This window comes from Ptychodera flava, chromosome 5 (assembly GCF_041260155.1).
Source record: "Ptychodera flava strain L36383 chromosome 5, AS_Pfla_20210202, whole genome shotgun sequence".
Taxonomy (NCBI): Eukaryota; Metazoa; Hemichordata; class Enteropneusta; family Ptychoderidae; genus Ptychodera; species Ptychodera flava.
Window position 1 is genome coordinate 413,822 of NC_091932.1, and position 20,664 is coordinate 434,485.

Consider the following 20,664-nt stretch of genomic DNA (forward strand, 5'->3'; position numbering starts at 1 on the left):
GTCAAACAAAGACAAAATATATGGGTCTTTGTGTTGTTCTGCAATGAGATTTGATCTAGAAAATGTCTGACTTTGGTCAGCAGAAGTTTTACTGGAAGTTTCAAATCCACGAGGGATAACGGAATGATCCGTGTCAAACACCTGACTGAGAAAGGTGTCATTTAAGTCAACATCTGTGACATTATTTTTGAGAGTATTTTGATTCTCGGAAGTTTTCTTTGACATGGCTCGAGTAATGGCACATGAAGGAAATAAATCGGGTATCTCTTGTTCAATTGGCTCTGGATCCTGATCTAAACTAGGATTATCAGTCACAAGTGGATTAGTAATGACCTTGTCCCCAGCAGGTCGTTTCCAAGAAGAAGGTGAATCCCTTCAAAAGGCAAAAAAGGCCTAATACCTAAAGCCACAGGTCCAGAAACAAAGTCCGAAGACAAATAGACATTATGGAGAGGAACAGGAATGTAGTCATTACAATCTACCCCCTTAATAAGAACTTTAGAACCTGAAAATGACTTTTCAGAAAACGGCAGGGTATCTGCAACAAAAGAGACTGGGAAGCCCCGGTATCTCTTAAAATTTTGACAGGGGTAGCGGAAGAAAAATCACTAGAAAGTGATATAAAACCATCATGAATAAATGGTTCGAAAATACCCATAATGCTATCTTGAGAAGAATTGACCTTGACCTCATTAATTGGGGATAAGAGGGGTTTAACCTCAGAAAATGTGTTGCACACATTATTAGACTCTAATCGAGTTGATGAAGAAATAAAGCCGGTGGGCTTAGATCCACTTTGACTACTTTGACCTTCACGTTTTCTTTTCAATTTGAAACAATCTGACATTAAATGGCCGTCTTTCTTACAATAATTACAAGAAAGTGTACCGAACTGTCTGTCAGAAGGAGATTGAGACTTGGGATCTGATGATGTGGGAGTGTTACTTGAACTCTGTGAACTGTTGTCATTTGATTTTCTACTCTCCTTTGAAAAATTCTTGGATGAAAAGGAGGAGTTAAATTTACCTGCATTGTTTCTGTATGAAAAGGACTGGGATGGTTTGCTGAGAAATGAAGATTTATGGGTCAATGAATAATCATCGGCCAAACGTGCAGCAACCTCCAATGTATCTGCCTTTTGTTCATTGATAAACGTCTTGATGTCACTCCGGATGCACCTTTTAAATTCCTCAATCAAAACAAGTTGTCGTAATTTGTCATAATTCTGACTGACCTTTTCCGAAGAACACCAACGATCAAACAGTTGTTCTTTTGTTCGAGCAAATTCAACATAAGTTTGATCCTTCACCTTCTCACAATCCCTAAATTTCTGACGGTAAGCTTCAGGCACCAACTCATAGCCCTTGAGAATTAATTCCTTCACAGAATCATAATTTGAAGCCTGCTCTACTGACAACTGAATGTAAATTTCTCTGGCTTTACCCACCAAAGCACTCTGCAAAAGCATAGACCAGGACTCCTTAGGCCAGTTCAGACTCTGAGCAATTTTCTCAAAATGAAGGAAATATTTATCAACATCCTTTTCTTGGAAAGGGGGAACTAACCTGAAATGCTTAGTGATGTCAAACTTGTCTGAAGGGAAGAATTTTCCTGACTGTCCAAGCTCTAAACGTTTTATTTCTACCTGTAATCGCTGTTCTTCTAATCGCAATTCTTTTTCTCTCTGTCTTTCTTCCATTTCTAATCTTTCCTGCCTTTCCTTTTCTTTCTGTCTTTCTTCCATTTCTAACTGCATTCGTATTTTTTCTTTTTCTAATGCCTGTCTCTCTTTTTCCATTTGTAATTCTTTTTCTTTCTGTCTTTCTTCCATTTGTAATTCTAGTTTCTTAATCTCCAATTTGTCTGCAATTCTAATTCTAATTTCTGAGTTCAGGAAGACTCAGGCTCATAATCTTTTAAGGCAGACTCCTCAAAATGGCCAGAATTAACTAAATGTTTTGCAATCTTGAACTGTATTTCTCGCTTGCGCATAGATCTTTTGACATCTACTTTAAGGAAATTTGCCAGTGCTATGAGGTTGTCTTTTCTGAGGGAATTAAATGTGTCCTGATCAAGGTCATCCATAAATTCGTCTGGCTTGAATTCCACCATGATTGAATTTCGCTGAGTTCACAGTATACAGTAGTTTTGAAAAGGCTGTCAAAATGTTGTCAAACGGCTCAAAATATTCGTATCCCGGACAAGCCCCCAATTTTGTTACGTGCAGAGAAAACGAACAAAAGGGTGAACTCAGCAGTTTCCGTTTAAACAAAATTTATTACGAAAACAAAACTAATTGCTAAGTTAGGGACAGAGTACAAGCTTTAAAAGTGTACAGACTACTTATCTCAGCTGGGACGGCAAAGCTCCAGTCTCAGAGTTGTAACAGTCAGTTGGATGAATGAACAGTCCTTTGGCTTGCAGGCTTGAAGCTGCACAAAGACCACATATAAATCCAGCGTTGACAGTGAAGGTCTTGAAAAGTCTTGAGAATGACTACTGCTGGAGTTTAGTAACACACAAGAGACACGATCCCAAAAGTCTGACTGGAAGCTGTGCACGTCCTTTTATAAAGGCATATAAGAACAATCTAGAACTTTTATTGACATGCTAATTACTGTTCTAAAATTATCTCCCTTACACAACTAATCAACTTTCCAGAACATTCCAAACATGACTAATTGAATTCAAGGTTGTGAGGTCATCAAGGGCAGTGACCTTGAGAATGTTCTAGACTAATTGAACTCAGGTCATGATGAGTGTGGGGGAAATGACCTACATAACAATACCAAGTCAAGTCAGGATTTGAAAGGAATAGTCAAGTTCACCACGGTTAAAAATTCTTAAGTTAATCTCAGTGCCATCACCCTTGTGACATATTGGTTATAAATTATTCCACAAGTGGATGCACCAGTTGTACTGGTAGAAAACAATGTTTACTTTTCCCTGTAGGGTTTTTGAGTTAATGGTTGTATGTTGAAATCTCTCTGTGTATCTGGTGTATGAGGAAAATGTAAACATTGGTTGCATGTTGTTAAGCATTTCAGTCAAGGTTATCCGTTGTTCATGAAAATCAAGAAAAGGTAGGTGCTTGCCTGTATTTGCCAACTGTCTTCCAGGTTGATTGTCTTAAACATTATCACATACTAAGTAGAAAGAGGACAAGAAACTAATCAAATTGATGTATAATATTCACCCTGAGTGCCTGTATATATAACTAGTTTATACATCCAGCTGTTAGGTATACATTTATCACTCTCCATGGGCCAATTAAAGCACACTGAGAAGCCAATCCCACAATGTCATCACAGCCAGTCTGTGTATGTCAGTCTGTCTGTATGTCCATACATTTACCAGTCTTTCTGTAGACCAAGTTTGTGGAGCTCATAACTGAATAATCTCCATATTAAATGTGGCCAACTTCGGAATGCTTAGATGGTTATCTATAATCCAATGGAATCTTGTAGGTTGATACAAGAACAAGAAAAAAACATGATTTTTTTCATAATCTGCAATTTAGGTTGATAAGAGAGTGATTACTTTATTATTTGGTCTGTACGATAGGAGGAACAATGTATGCAATAGTTTGATTGAGAAGCATAAAATTCATATATATGTATTTTTGAATTTTTTACCGAATTTTTGTCAAAAGTCTTGTTTTTGAGAGTCACGCCATGTCAGATACCACGTATCAAATTTGGATTTTAAGTTCTAAGGATTATATGATTACCATATATCAAAATATTGATGAAATTTGTATAAGTAAATATGAGCGAATTGGAAGTTTGCAGTGCAGCTGCATACACACTGTTTTACAAACAAATTAGCATAGAGCTATCAATATGTTGTGTTTAAAAGAAGTTTTGAGGTACCATGTTTTGCATGTTTTATTTTTTCAAAAATGCCAAATATGATATTCTTGAAGTCCCTGGTGTAATTGCAAAAGATTGAGAATTGCAGCACATTTTACCTGTGTATTTGTGGTAGATACATGTCAACTGTAAAATAGTATTTGTTCAAACGAAGTCAGGGTTACTAAAATGCTACTGAGCAACAAAAGTGAAAACTTGGTGAATAAACATTGGTCAGATTATCTTGACAAGGCAGCTAACATACCACATTGTACAAAAAGTGTTGCATGGAAGTTGCTATGGACGAATCTAGAAGAAGTTATGGTGTACAGATCTTGTATAAAACCAGTCTTTCATTTTCAAGATGCAGGACAATATAAGTATATTCATGATAAGTGTCATCTGTATTAGTCAGTAAACTTTGCTGCTTAATCCAACAAGGTCAGGTTATTAGTTACAAACTCTTACAGCTGTGGATGCAAATATGACAATTTTGTGTGAAAAAAATGTTCCAACTTTGATTTGAAAGGATTTTGTTTTTTTCCATTGTCATATTGTATAATTAATGGAATTGCTTGTCTGTATAAGTCAAGTAATGGCTTCTACACATATCCCTGGTTTGATGCTTTGAAAATCGGTTTGAATAGCTTTAAACAGATGTACATATCTGATGCTTCAGGTTTCTTGCTAAATGTTTGTGTATGGAAATTTCCTCATTTGTCTATGTCACTGCAATGCTTGTTTAACTTGGTGGCAGGGAAATACCATTATCATTTAGGTGTGGCAGCTTCATTAACAGTGGAAGGTGAGAAATGCCCGTTATAGTCTTCGATTGTGCAACTACAGACTGTTACGAGAGACCAAATATTGTCTACATATGATTAATTTTATGTTTTCCAAATTTTAAAAGGGACACGTTTAGTTTGGTATGGCTGATTTTATCACTAGTTATGATGTACTAGGTTGCATGGTATTGTGTAAGTGTGTGTGATCAACATGCAGTTGCAATTTGCCAACCATTTCATACTTCAATGGACGGTGTATGAAAAAATTTGTTCAAATGCACTTGAATTTAAATATCACAAGCTAAGGTAAATAGAAGCGTGTTGAATATCATGTATATACACTCATTCTTGCTTGCCACATGTAACCAAATGTGAGCAGTGTCATTGACGCTATTTTTTTCTGTTACTTAATGCATAATTGCAACTTGAATATGTTCTGTAGAAATTTTGCTTTTAAAATACCATTAATCTAAATCCTTGTATCCCTGTACTTGTGTTGAATTTGGAGTGTGGAGCCATGGCCCAGCCCTTTTGATTATTTTACATGATTTGGGATTTACAGTCCCCCAAAATAAACCATATAGACACTGGATTCTCCTGAGATACCCGCAATGATATGTTTGGATTGCATGGGTCACATTTATCATGAAGCTAGTACCATAGATAGATATAATGAAATAGTGATTTTATTGATGAAATGACAGAGGAGCTTGAAAAGGTCAATTTAATCTGCACAGTTGGAAACTAATTTTATTGCACAAATGGTTGCCATAGAAACATTTGACAGGTCAATAAATGAAGGGCCAAAACTGTATGCTTTCATACAAACCCCAACCCACTCCCTTGGTTGCCACATTCCTTAATTGCGAGTACCGAACAGGAACTCTACCGTCACTGTCGTCAGTTCAAACTGACGACGCGACGCAACCAGGGCCTCTATCTGCCCCGAGTCCCTCCATAATAGTATTAGTCTGCCCATGAAGCTGCCAAAGACATCTCTATGCCATACGTACATACCGTACGTCTTCAGTACCGACTCTGCTCACCCCGTACGCGAATGGTACCGACCATAATCTCTGTCAGCGCAGCGATCCTATGTAAAGTGCAGTGACAGTGTGGCAACATCGTCAAGATATTCAGATACGTGTTCAAGCATAAACATTGAACGTTGAACGTGACCGTCCATCTTTTTGTTGGTGCATGCGGAGATTACAACTGCTTTGTGACAAATCGGGTTGACACTAACTTCTGAAACTAGTTGGACGACATTTCGGCTTGAGACATTCAGAATTTCCCGCGGGTTCACGGCAGGAGAACGTTCCAGTGGCAACACAGCGGCCGGCCGCAAACGCCAGCTCACGCTTCTGTTGTGGTGGGCGTGCGAGTGGCAGTTGGACCCGAGTGTGATAAACTTAAAATTATCATTTTATCAATTTTCTTCGAGGTCGTTATACTCTAGCATACGCTAAGAGGTTTGGCAGCCATCTGCAGGGACACATTATGGTGAGAGGCGTGGTGTAAACTTCAACGGAATTCTCGGCCTCAATACGACAGTAATAATGTTTGTGTCAAACGGCGGCGTGAAAGTATGTCATCGTTGAGGTTAATCTATTCATACGCAATAGAAATACGGGGATTAGAACCTCGCAAACTTGGGTTTCGCGAATCGTGTAAGTCGGGACAACATTGGAACAACAAATATGTCTAGTCCAGCTAGGCAAGTTGGAAACCGTAGATTACCACCGCTCCCTCTCAATAAAAGAGGGGCAAGTCCGCTGTCTAAACCGCTCAGGAGTCAGGCTGCAACATATGTGGGGACGTCATCACGATTCACTTCAGTACACCCGGATCATATGATCGTCACTGGTAAGTATCATATCAGTTCTCTTATTTTATGTGTGATGGACCTGATTTAGTTTCCGGGAACGTACCGATTTCAGAGTTGAGCACTCTCGCTGGACCAGAGCCCCGGTCGTATAGCAACGCTATCTTCATCTCGCCATCGAAAGAGCGCATGGCAACACTTTCATTCTCTGAGCATTCAGTATCAAAGTACCACGACAGCGCCAATATTATTGCCGCAATATATTTCGTGTAAGGCAACGCATTGTATCTTTCTCAACAACCGCTGTGTGTTTCTTAAGTCCATTTCATTGTGATTACGTCAAAGCGACACATTCCCCTTATCCTGAGAGAGAGAGAGAGAGAGAGAGAGAGAGAGAGAGAGAGAGTGAGTGAGTGTGTCGATGTCCTCGTACATACATGCATGCACGTACCATTTTAATGCTATATGTTTCGGTCGTTATGGAAGTTTGAAGGGCATCTCTGCCGAGTTGCTAGGTATGACCCAGGTAAATATGGCAATGTTACCATGGCTTTGATTTCTCTTGTTTTTTGTATAAAACCCAATAATGTAGCCAGAAGCATAAACTAATTTGTCAATGCCTACAGATGCTAAAAACCTATCTACAGTTTGTCAAGCAAGGATCTGGTAGTTGTTACCATGGTAATAGGATATACAAGCCTTTGAAGGGTTATTATGAATCATATCCTAGGGGAACCAGTACCAGTAGTGTTTACTTCACAGTGGACTGATTTAAAAACGTGGTTTTTTTTTATTGTGCTATTGAATTGGCTTCTAGAAAATATTAATACTATATTAACATATACAAGATGATGTGCAGAACAAAAAAATGATTAATTCACGTCCAAAAAATATGTACCAGTATCTCAACAGCGTTCCTTAGCGTTTCAATCATGAAAGGTCATGCCACAGATAGGTGATCATAGGGCTTGGGAACTGTCATGGTAGTGTCAACAAATTTAATGATAACATTGGACAAAGGCCACCATAAATTTTAAGCCTGGGTTTTTGATAAAACACAATTTTAAAACCTCAAAATATTAATGCTATGATCACACAATTTGTACTAACCCTATCAATAATTTATTGTCTCTCTTATAAAGTTCCAATATTGCTCATCAAAACTTTCACACCATTGTACTAGTTTACTGAGAAGTAAAAAATTGTGCAATGATATTGTCAGATTGCCATAGCAAAGCATGGTCACTGCTGAGTGTTTTAATTTGCACCCTTGGCTACTTTAAGGCAAAATGGTTTGTCTGAATTACTGTGAGATGCATTCAATCCTACCCTTTAAGCCCTATTGTTGTCCTGTACAGTTAGCTAAATAATAGATGCATGCTCAAGTACGTCATTGACGTTTGGTATTCATGTGTTGTGTGCCTTTGGACAGTTGGTTTGTCTGTCACATTTGTACAGCCAACGCAGTGATTAAATTGGTTCACACCTAGATCAACATCTTAGGTTTCAAAATATAATTGATATTTGTACAAAACTAAGAGTCAGTAATCATCTCGGATTGAAAGGTAAAGAAAATCAAACTTTTGATAGGAAAGCATTGTTAATCTAGTTAGCTATAAATACACTTTGGTCTTTGTTAGTGTTGTTGAGAAACCAGTCTTGCATTGATGCTGCACAAGTAATTGTTGAATTGACAATCAAATATTGACCATTCAAGTAGTCTGTTTGGCTCATTGGAGAAGGGCATCCAATTTCTTTTGCTGTCTTTAATTAGGTATAGCCAGCCTAGATACATATACCATACTGTGTTGTACATACCGTTGTCATTGCAAGTAGTGCAAATATGTCATTCTTGATAAAGTCTATTTGTTCTGGTAGTTTTTATCTTGACTCCTATAGGTACATTCTTGACATGAATTGACATACTTAAATCTTTGTCATTAATCAACACTTAAGGTTGTCAACTGGAACTTTGTGAAACATGCAAATTAATCTTTGTTGTATGTTTACCAAAAGAGTACATGTAGGTGACATTAAATCTATTTAAAATAAATGATACCAGTAAGAGTTCAGTGCCTGTTGGATGAAACCCAGTGTAGGGTCTGTAAATTTTGCTTCGTCTATTCATGTTCCACTGTGCCTTTATATATCATTTCTCAGACATGCCAGGGCTAATTTATAATGTTCAAACTTGGATATGATTTGGGAAGATGTCCGTGGTAATATTCTTTTGTAATATTGTATGGGTTCAATGTCAATAATATAGCCCATTTGACTATATTGATTTGTGAACCATATAGTGGAGTTATAATGTTATAGTTCTGTTGAAATGCTTGTGGATAGAGGGAGTGTGATTATGTAAATTATAATTTTGCATTTCCCTCTTAAATTATCAGACCACTTACAACATATACAAAGGCAGCCTTTGGACTGAAATGTACTAAGTTACGAGCGATCATGCAATTACAATATTTTCTGGCTTCAAGCTATGAAAAGATCTGGCTAGCTGTGAGCTAGATCAATGAAAGATTGTAAACCAAGGTGATTAGTCAGAGAAATTTGTGATTTCTGAAAAATTGATGCTACATTTAACTTATATGTGGGCACAAGTACATCCTACATTGTAGCTACCATATTCCAAGAAGGTCAAATCCATGTTGCCAATCGGCCCCCACCAATGTTTCACAGATTTTTTTTTTGTTTTTATGTGTTTAAAATTTACCGGTACTGCTTGAATAGTCCTCTTTCTAATTTCTAAGATCATTGATTCTTTTCTTCATGAAGGGAATGCAAAAATTAAGAGAAGTAATTTCATGCATCAGAAAGATCTTTTGTACTTCAGATGACAGTGGCTTGGCAAGAAACGTTTGGAACATATAACTGAATTTCACTTCTTAATTATACCCTCATCAGTTTATACATTGCATATCGAGCTTAACTTTTGCCTTTATAACCAAAAATTTATATCCCTCTTGCTCCAGAGTTTGTACTCAGTGCAAGGATAAATATACCATGATTTAAATTTTTATGGATTGATCCCATGACACCACACTTACTACAATTGCTTCAGTTGAAAATTTGCAAAGCCATGTGCCAAAACTGACTGTATAAAATTTTAGGACAATAAAATGTACTGTCATGCACATATGTATATAATTTATTTTTTGATTGATACAGATCAATTTTTCTGAGTTAGGAATTTTTTCGTTCTTCTTCATTGTGCTGTCATGTTTAACTGATTTGGTGATTTGACTCACAATAGTTTTTGTGTAAATTTGCTTGAATTTTTATCTGGCATAATCCTATACTACCATTAGCATTCAAGCATCCAAATTAAACTTTACTATTTTGCATTATATTACCATGCCCAGTTCATCACATTTTAATTGGTCGAGCTGAACCACATGACTGCCCACAAATACACAGTTGTTTACATGCCTGTGACAGTGCGGACACAGATATGCGATTTTTCCGTTGTTGCTAAGCATGCTTATGCCAAATTCCATCGTTGCCAAGGGGTCCTGGCGTGCGCTTCAGAGCAACATCAGACTGACTGGGTGACGGTTCAGGTAGGTGGAGCTCTCCAAATTTTCGTTTAATTTCGCCCGGTAAGTTTGAGATCGAATATTTTACGTAATCTTTTCTCAAGAATAATGGTCTCCGATCAAAATTGACCGTTCATGCAGTAATCCTCCTCTAAACAATGTAAATATGCCCAAAGAAAATTGACATTGCTGATGATAATGGATTGCATCGTTAGGAGAAAGTTGTGGGTAGTATGTCCTGCTTTCTGATGTGAACATCTTCGTCTCACGGCCTTATCTTGAACAATTTTAGTAATTTTCTTAACAGTCCATGTATAGGAATAGATTTTGTGAATATAGCTTCTGGAGGAGGTCATTTGACAGTATGATAGCGGTTGAAATGCAGACACCTGAAAACTGGAAGTACATCAACTTTCCAGGCGATATCAATGATGACAACTTCGTTCACAATATTTTCATTTAGTATCATGGTCGTTTAATCCAGTTATTTGTTAGGGTAGCATTAAGTTGACAATCTTCTGTTGCTTACTTAATGTATAGTCATGTAGAATAGTTATAAACGTCGCGGTATTTCAAAAACAATAAATAACATGCAAGTTATCCTCGAGCCACTGTCACTTGCGGTTTGATACACGGCGATGGCTGCTTTAGTATGCATTAGAAATATAGGAAGTTGGGAAATGGAATAGCCGCTGTACACACATATAGCCGAGTTCGGAGATGGATTTTCCTGGCAATAAGCTATAGTTTACTTAATGAACCAGCATTGATGGCTTCTAATACGTCTCTGAATCCATTGTTATAGTCTGTCGTCAATAACGATCTTCTGGCATGTTTTGGTACAATTTCCGATTCTTCTCTTGATTTTTCTCTGAGTGTCTCCAATGTGACATAGTAACATGAAGAAAAACAAAGTCCCCTTCCTATGACCCGCGTCTTTAGCCATAGCAGTGATTATAACACGCCACCTGCTCATTCCGTGTCGCGATTCGCCAGAATACGTCACGTGACGAGAAAATAGATACGGCTAGTCCCCACCAAATTGACAAAAGTGACGTCAGAGGGTATTTTTTGAAAAGCTATTTCCCTAAGGAAATAGTTCTGACCAAATTTGGAAAAGTGCCTGGTCACGTGACCGTAGTGTCGTCTGCGGCTTTGCAACAAAGGCGGATGACTAATAGGTGATGTGCGTCCGGGATAGGTGACGACACATTCTCTAAAGCAGATTTTCCAACATTTTCCAACATTCCAACAGCGTAGGAATTTGAATAGCTCATCGACGGAGAAGATTAAGATTAAGGATGTCGCTAGGTATGCTTAGAATATTTTTTGGAAAGAAAGTGGTACTGTGTACAACTGAAAGCGCTGTGGAAACATCGCCCAGTAAACTTGTCACAATGGATTGTTGCGGTGCAAAATATCAAAACACATTAAAAACTATATAACAATACAACATGAGCATGTGGTGTGTTATAAAACACCTATAGCCTGGTCTTTATTCGGGCTATAGCGCTCGTCTATTACCCCTCGTGGCCGTGTGTTACCAGAAACACATCGCTATACCCCTCGGCCTACGGCCTCGGGGAATAGCGATGTGTTTCTGGTAACACACGGCCCCTCGGGGTAATAGACGGTCGCTATAGCCCTCATGACCAGGCAATAGGTGTTTACTATTTACTTTAGAGTCACCTGTACACATTAGAGAAAATGATAGTCTAGAGGGCGATGCTGTACCGGTATACTAAGTAGGCTGAAGTTCATATCAAGTATAGGGAGTCTATTGGGAGTTCAGATGTGCATTAAGTTTGTGAGATGAGATCCTATCAGAAATAAATGAGAGCATGCTGACATTAAGTCGGGACGATTCCACAGAACAGCTGATAGGGAAGGATGTTTTGAGATAGAGAAAAATCCTTTGTTTTAAATAACAATATCTGCTACTGATATCTGTTAATATATCATGCATGTATATCCATCGAAGAGATAATTTTCAAAGAGTGTCATTCTTTATAAAATTCACGCACTAAAGTGTCCTAACAATTGACTGAGGACTTAATGAATAATCATTGACAAATACTTTTAAAACATATGTATAAAAAATGATAAATTTGCTGGTTTTTTGTATGCATGTATTAATAAATGGTGTGAACTTATTCTTTCAGATCAACACTACATGAACTGATGGCCAGTGAGCGTGATGCGTGACCAGACTGAAACATTTAAATTTCTTTTTGACATGTCATTACAACAAAGATTTATTGCCATTAAAGACATTAATCATTATTACAATCTAGATTTGCTGCAATTTTATGAATTTTGATTGAAAATGAACTCAAAGTTCCATCATAAGATGGCGACAATGATATTGAAAATGTAGAAAGCGAAAAGCTGCTTGGTGTGGAAGATTCAGAGTCATTTAACATGGACATCACGTGTTGATAGTATTGTGAAAAAATAAAGAGTAATCTGTATTTTCTTGCCAGAATTTAAGGATTTTTATCAGTTTCAGCAAGGTGTCAGTTTTATAACAGTTTCATTTTACCATATTTTGATTATGGTCTCGGTGTTTGGGGTTGTTGTAGTCAAAAGGATATGGATCACTTGAATTGTCTTTTAAAGCAGGCAATGAGACTGATTTTGAATTGTGACATCGGTACCTCATCCATTGAAATGTTTACATTTCTACAATGGTATAGACTGCTTGTGGCCAGTCTCCTCCATACATCCAGGATATGATAACATAGTACAAAGATCCACAAAGATCTTTAAGATCTGTTAGTAATAAAGCTCTACATGTTCAATTTGCTAGAACCGAATTGTTAAATCAGTCTTTTCGAGTAATTACCTGTATAACAATTTGCCTACAGCAATAAGAAGTTGTACAAGTGTTAGAGTTTTTAAGCAGGCTTGTTACAAATTTTATTGACAATGCTTTTTCGACACTTTTACATGAAACCTGTCTGTGTTGTAATGTTATTGTTATCCTGTACTTTGTCTTCTGTGTGTAAGTTTTCTTTGTGCTCGACCCTCGTGAAAAGAGGCGTATACCTATCAAGGCTATAGAGTTAAAATAAAGTTTATATTGTTGTTATATTGTTATAAGATACTTATTGCATCAAATTGTAATAGATTTATAAAAAATACGTATTTTAGTTAGGTAAATCGCATAACCTCATCATTAATTAAACCTGTACTTTTAGAACAATAATTGTTAAAATAATTGCACTCAGGTAAAGCCTTGATGCTGTGATTCTTGTAATTTTTTCCCCTTTACATGCAAGTGTGCATTTCAGAAAAATCAGTGACAATCAGTAATAGTTCATTTATGTTTATAGTAAATTTATATTGACCACTTCAGAGACAAGGCTTCAGTAAATCGCCTATTTTTTATGCTTAATTTTCTGCACTTTTATAGGGGAGATACTTTTCCAGCGCAAAAGTTCAGGATGAGATTCTTGGAGAAACGCTACAATGAGTGTCGTCGCTAGAGGGCAACCTTCACGCATGGGCTTTAGCTGTTGTTTTAGGGATTTGCAAGGACGACCTGTACAATCTTTCAATTTGCCTAGTTATAAGTAACATAAGTTGAATATTCGATGAACAATAGGCGATATTTCTTTACAATGTGTAGCTAGATTAAGTGATTTTTTTTTGAAATTTTCGTGTTCGATACCACCCACGAAGGAAAATCGATTTTGCGCGTCTCGGGTATCTGCGTCCGCACTGTGAATATGAATAATATCGTAAACATAGTACCTTTACTGCTAAAACGAAAATTGTGATTTGTACAAAGATCATAATGAATCACAAAATAAAATGGAGCACTTGTGGGCCAAGTTTAGACACTTTTTTCAAAAAAATCTCCGGATTTGCACATTTTTTGCAAGGCATGCACTACTCATTGACAAGTTCTGGGGCCCCGTTGTCGTTCGCATGGGAAATTGCATAAATTTTGACGTTTTTTTGGGGTTCGTTGATAATATAATAGAAATAACAGCTGACTCTGTGCTGACCATCAACATTTATTTATGGGCGCGGGCGAGAGGAAAGCCAAAATTAACGGGCTCGGGCAAGCCTTGCGCGTTAATCCTCTCGCCCGCGTCCATAAATAAACATTAATGGTCAGCGCACTGTCCATTATTTCTATAATATATGTGAGCTACTTATACTAATATTATGCTGCATGCTGCTAAATAACACAATTACTACAGCGCAGAAAATCTTTTAGGAGCTCTCAGTTAAGTAATTGTTTTAATTTTTCTTTGCCCGGAGCTGTAAACAGCCAGTGGAAACCTGTAGCAGCTAGATTGTTGACCAGGATAATATGAACATTGATGAGGGAATCATTTTAAGTTACAATACAATGCTAGCTGGAGCTGTCACCACAGATGTCCATGACCACATTGCTTTGAAAGATTGACGTCATGTCAGATTTTTTCAGTCACGTATAGGGAGCTGTGGTCAACACACTGACTCATGTATCAACGTCTAACCTTGTCAATTGTTCAAATTATGAATCTTGAGCACTTTGACAGCTTTTAGCTTAGTTTCAAGTACTGTATCTATTAAAAGATACTGAAATTTTGTATACTGAAGAGTGAGGACAAATTCTTTTTCAATAAATTTGTTGCAGCTGGTTAAATGTGCCTTTCACTCCTTTTAATCTAAGCAATATATTACTGTAATCTTCATAGTAAGTGTTACACTGGTACAAATCATGATTGTGATAAAATTTCAAAATCATGAATAGTAAAATGTACAAATCATGTGTGGTAAAATGTGGCAGTATTTATGCAAAGAAACTTACCAGGCTTGGGAAAAGTTGAGTGTTTGATAACTGAATTTTATTAGCTCATATTTAGTATGTACCGGTATGTACCAAAAAGAGTTTATATGGTGAGTCAGTGGTGTCTGTATGTTTATTTGTGTGTTTGTATGTATGTATGCATGTGCAGATGTATGTCCGTCCCACACAAAAGCTCCTAAACTGCCACACCTACCATTTTAGTATTTGATGTACAGGTAGACTCAAGGGTTGAGATGTGATGTTGTTCAAGTGAACATGTCAGTGTCAAACATATGCAAATGAGGTAAGAAAAAGGGGAAATCCTGCAAATGTTCAGGAGTCACTGATGGTAGTAACTGAAACAGCCTACACATCTGAGTCAGAGCTTCTATGATCTCTAACATTTTTGTATGCAGTGTACCTACTATGTGTAGTAGTGGTGGCAATAACTGAAACAGCTTATGAGCCATTCCTGTTATTGTTCATGAACTGTTACATATTGGTAGACCTGCTCAAACTAAGAGGGACTGTATTGAAACATTCCTCTGCTATTCATGTTGCTAAAGTTTACCTCCAGTACCTAAATTTTCAGACCTCATTTACTTTTGTCATTCTTGTTTTTCTGGTTTAAATATTTCTTGAATGGACTAATTCAAACCAAATATGAGCACACAGGGCTCGAAATTAGCGGTAGTCCCGCGTCCACAGACTACCAACTTTTCCCTGGGGCTACCAAAATCCATGAAATGGTAGCCCGCATGGACTACCAAAGCCTGGGACCTGCAATTCAGTCAATTCAGTACTTGGCATGCCATGTCCGGTCTGTCACTTTGGGACCAGCTAAATGCAGTCAAACCCAGCGGACACAGAAAGACCAGACTATGACTTTGTTATGCAAATTATGCAGACGACCGTGCTGCGAAAAGCAGTTTCAATATCTGAACTGCCGCACTTGAATGACAGGCACAGGAAATGATAGCCAGTGAAAATGCATCTTGTTGCATTTTGATCATAATATATCAATCACAATTACAGAGAAATTATATGCCTCCTCCCTAGAGGAAGCCCATGGTCTATTTTTAGCCCTGCTACAGTATGTCTCAGTGCTGAGCAGGTCGTATCGTTGTCATGACGACTATCAAAATTTGCATACAACTCTGACAGTGAAACCGTACCGGTTGTCAATAGATCACCAAACTTTTTGTATCACTAACGTTCATTATGCCTGTTTCCTTGGGTATTAAAGGTGTGCAAATGTCGCAACAAATGGCTAGAAAATTCATTTTATGGGCAGAATCGTAAAAAATAGCTTTTTATTGTCTGGTTGACAAAAATTGATATACTTGAACTAAAATATGCTTGGGCTACCAACCATTGTCCATGGGCTACCAACTTCGGAAAATGGTAGCCCAAGTGGACTACCAGGGGAAAAAGGTAATTTCGAGCCCTGGCACACTGTCCTTGACGGTATTTTTGTTGTGAATTACGGGTCCCCCATGTCAACCACTTAGACAAAAATTCAAAATTTCTGTCCAGCAATATAGCAATGAAAATATTCAACGATACAAATGCTGTTAACTTGGATTAGAAATCTCATTCAAAGCTGATCGATAAAGGTTTGGAAATGTAAATTCTAAGCAAAAGAAGCTGCCATAGGTACTGCAGTGTTTTGCCAAAAGACATAAAATTTCCAAACTGTTGAAAAGTTATCCGTTGACAAATGTGCCTGGAGTAGAATGCCAAGCAATGAAATAGGACATAAGAAACCTTCATGTACCTTGAAGGATACTTTAATGGGACATTGCAAATGTGTAAAGAAAATTCTCAAGAAAGTTGATTTTGATCTGATCACACCATGCACATCGGTTAAGATAAAAATATATCAAATATAGTATATCTAGGTCTTGTTTTCATCATTTGTGTCTGTAAAGTGACTCATATACAACAAGAGTTTGATATTCCAGAAATTACAAGAATATCTGTTGTACTTTACAGAGATTCAGTTTTGATACTGTGATGTGGCCGTACACGTGTATGGAAAGCCGTCACTGTCTTAGGCAGCTGTTTCCAACTCAACAATGTGCATTGGCATTATGATTAAACCATTAACATTATTATGATGTTCATTTACTCTATTGTGATGCCGATTTACACAATAGTGATGTCCATTTACATCGTGATGATGTCCATTTAGATTATGATGATGTCCATTATATTATGCTGATACTCTTCTACATTATGATGATGTCCATTTACATTATGATGATGTCCATTTACATTATGATGATACCCATTTACATTATGATGATGTCCATTTACATTATGATGATGTCCATTTACATTATGATGATGTCCATTTACATCATGATGATGCCCATTTATATCATGATGATGCCCATTTATATCATGATGATGCCCATTTGCATTATAATGATGTCCATTCACATTATGATGATGTCTATTTACATCGTGATGATGGGCATTTACATTATCGTGATACCATTTACATTGATGATGGTGTCCGTTTACATTGTGATGCTGTCCATTTTCATCTTGATGATACCAAATGACATTATGATTATGGGCATTTACATGGTGTTGATGTCCATTTACATTATGATGACGGCCATTCACATGTTTGTGATGTCCATTTATATCATGATGATCCATATTTGTGTCATGATGATACCTATTTACATTATGATAGTGCTCATAACTTTATGATGATGTCCGTACAATTTGTGGTGATGCTCTATCACATCGTTATGGGGGCCATTTACTTCGTTATGTGGGCCATTTACTTCGTTATGATGGTCAAATTTCCCAGAACCCCATGCGAAATCTTAGACATGCGCATTCGTTTAAACTAGTCTAGCTGAAACTTTTGTCGGAGATCGAGAGTAATACTCAACACAGTATCCAGTAAGAATGGATAGTATCTTGAGAGAGTTATCTCTGCAAACACTTACGCCAAGATTCCAACAACAGAGGCAGGTCCTGTTTCACTGTGACAGAGAAAAACCGCAATCGGAGAAGGAGATATGGCGGTCCGAAGACTACACGGAGTGATGGACTCATTTAGCGACGATGACATTGACTCCACTCTACGCGTAATAAGATACATACTCTAAAGACGACAAAGCCGAAAGGAAAGAGAAGAGAGAGAGAGAGAGAAAAAATCAATCAATTGCAAGCTATTAGGGTAGGGAGGGCGGGTGGGGAACGCTCTGGGGTTCTGATTAACTATTAGGTAGCCTCGTCCGTAGACCGTCCCACTCACAGCCTCGAACCCGGCCCATTTAAACCACAATAAAACAAGTATGTACTGATAAGATACAGACAGACAGACACAAGTGTTGGGGGTCAAGGTCAACAACTTTATTCCCATGTTGACTGGCTATGAGCCGATTTCCGCCAAAAGCCCCCAACATTAGTAGTAGGCGCTAGCCCTCCGGCGCCCTGGAAATAGCGTCAGGTAACTTTACAAGCACGGACACTCCATTTTATGAAAAGATCGTTTGTGATCTAAGTCGAGGGCTAACAAACACGAGAATACCCTCCGGGGTATCCATCGACTACCTCATATGTAACGTAGTAAAAAAAACCATGGATACATGGATCATTTCAACTATTATCTTTGTGTAAAAATATATTCATATTCTAACCATGGCTCTTACACGGAAACCATTGGGACAAAATAAACTTCATCAAAGTTTAGTGCCTGAAACCAATTAACCTATCAGATAGCGGTCCACTTTGACGTTGACGTAATGTAAATATACTCAAACCAGTAATCACATCCTCCCTTGCTACAAATAGAACAAGCTCAAACAGTCTGAGACGATCACAGATAGCGATGTCTCCGTATGTACGGCCTGCTCGCTTAAACTGAGCACATAAGGAAGGACTCACAGTCCCTTGGTGGGCTATTCAGCTCTGGGACTATTCGCCCCATAGACGAGTGTACTGAAGCGAGAAACACCTCAAGTCTGGAAACAGAATGGCTATAAAAACCACGCCATGTCACATTCCGTGTCAGATTTCACTGTGAAAATTAGCAAGTTCATCTATCATGTAACCGTCGATCGTTCCCTTTCATTCTCAAAATTCATACCTGGTACTTAATTTGCTTCAAAAACGCTCGTTTCGTGTGACTTTCGGCCGACTTCGACGGACACATCGTCAAAACATAAGCATGAATTTTGAGAATGATAGGGAACGGTCGACGGTTACATGATAGATGAACTTGCTACTTTTCACGGTAAAATCGAATGTCGAAGATGACATGGTGGCACAATCCCTATACGAAATAGCCATTTCATTTCCTGACTTGGGTTGTTTCTCGCTTCTGTACACTCGTCTATGGGGCGAATAGTCCCAGAGCTGAATAGCCCACCAAGCGACTGTGGGAGGACTCTATCAACACAGGAGAGTGAACTGAAAATCACTGCAGCTGAGCTTACTTCTGGGATCAACCCTCGAGTCGTTTTCTAACGACACTCCTCATGGTCTATAGGCCCTAAAACGAACATCTAAAACAAATCCTTCTTACAAAATCATAGCTCGTTATGTAACTTTGACCAACATGTGAAGGAGTAAGCATTCCGTCGATATCCGGAACGACAACCGAAAAGTCCGGTGAGTTAATTCAAACACACTTTGCCCATATCGCTCAAACAGTTAAAAGGTTTCACGATAGCGGTTTTAACAACGGGGAATCTGATTTTTTTTGTCTCCATTTTATGCCACAACTTATCGTATAAAACTAAGATGCAATCTGCCATCGAATTGGTACTGCACTCAACCAAGCTAAAAAGATTGCTGATCAATACAAAACAAGCATCTGGCAAAGAAAATCAAAAACTGAGAAAGCTGCCATATTACAGTAATCAAAGTTGGCGGCATGAATTAAATAAACCAATACTCTCCTCAGACCAAACCGATTTCAAAGGCCGTTTACAGCAAATATTGTTAACGAAACCATGAAACCTGGGAATGACTAAACACAGAGAAATAAGATTTATTTCTCGAAACAGCCTTTCACAACATGCTTTTCAAACACCGGAAAGCAGGCACCAATGTCGACCCGAAATCTATTATACAAAGTCCATGAACTTAAAATTGAGACAAAACCAAAAGTTCGGATGATCGATTTAATTGCCTAAAACAAACTAATCGTTGTCAAATTAGTACAACATGTACTGTTAACATAACGAGCACTAGCAACGCTCAAAATATGCCCTAAAACAAAAATCATTATGAGTGTCCAGGAACTCCGGTCGATGCTGGGTCATGTTAATTATAATATGACACCACACACCCGATCGCTCACTATAGAGTCAGTCAATAGTGGCTAACTCTCTCAATAACGAATCTGGCTTCTCCTCGAGGACGAAGATGACATCATCACACAACCAAGCGGAGGGGATACAAAACAAGAGAGCAACTGATGAAGGAACCCCATTTTTGGTTCCGAAACACTGTTAAGACGAATCACTTAATCAACAAACCGGTTTACCGGGGACCCAGATCACAAAGCACTATCGATTCACCGATTTCTCGCCATGTATCCAACACAAAATAAATGCAGTGATCCTTTTATTCACCATATCGTAATATTAAACAAACTTGGTAGAGCCGATGTGTGGAGTTGCCCTCATTTTCCTTTATATTGAAATTTAGAATAAACATAATGTTAATAATTATCATGGTTTGCAAATAGCCATCACGATAAAGTTAATGAGCATCATCATAATGTAAATGGGCGTCGTCATAATTTAAATGGGCATCATTACAATGTAAACCGGTATCATCATGATGTAAATGGGTATCATCATGATGTAAATGCCCATCATCATGATGTTAATGGGTA

At 37.9% G+C, this 20,664-nt stretch overlaps 1 protein-coding gene across 11 annotated transcripts in view; it reads left to right on the top strand.

Moving 5' to 3' along the window:
• Positions 1-5,552: 5,552 nt before the first annotated feature.
• Positions 5,553-20,664, top strand: part of LOC139132396 (probable 3',5'-cyclic phosphodiesterase pde-5) — a 243,066-nt gene continuing 227,954 nt past the window's right edge. For 3 of the 11 annotated variants that reach the window (XM_070698723.1, XM_070698727.1, XM_070698729.1), the window contains exon 1: positions 5,557-6,502. In XM_070698723.1, coding sequence (XP_070554824.1) covers positions 6,337-6,502 — 166 coding nt within the window. In that variant the 5' untranslated portion in view covers positions 5,557-6,336. Of the gene's footprint in view, positions 6,503-20,664 lie in introns of all 11 variants that reach the window. The other 8 variants (XM_070698726.1, XM_070698732.1, XM_070698725.1 and 5 more) reach the window with 6 other exon arrangements.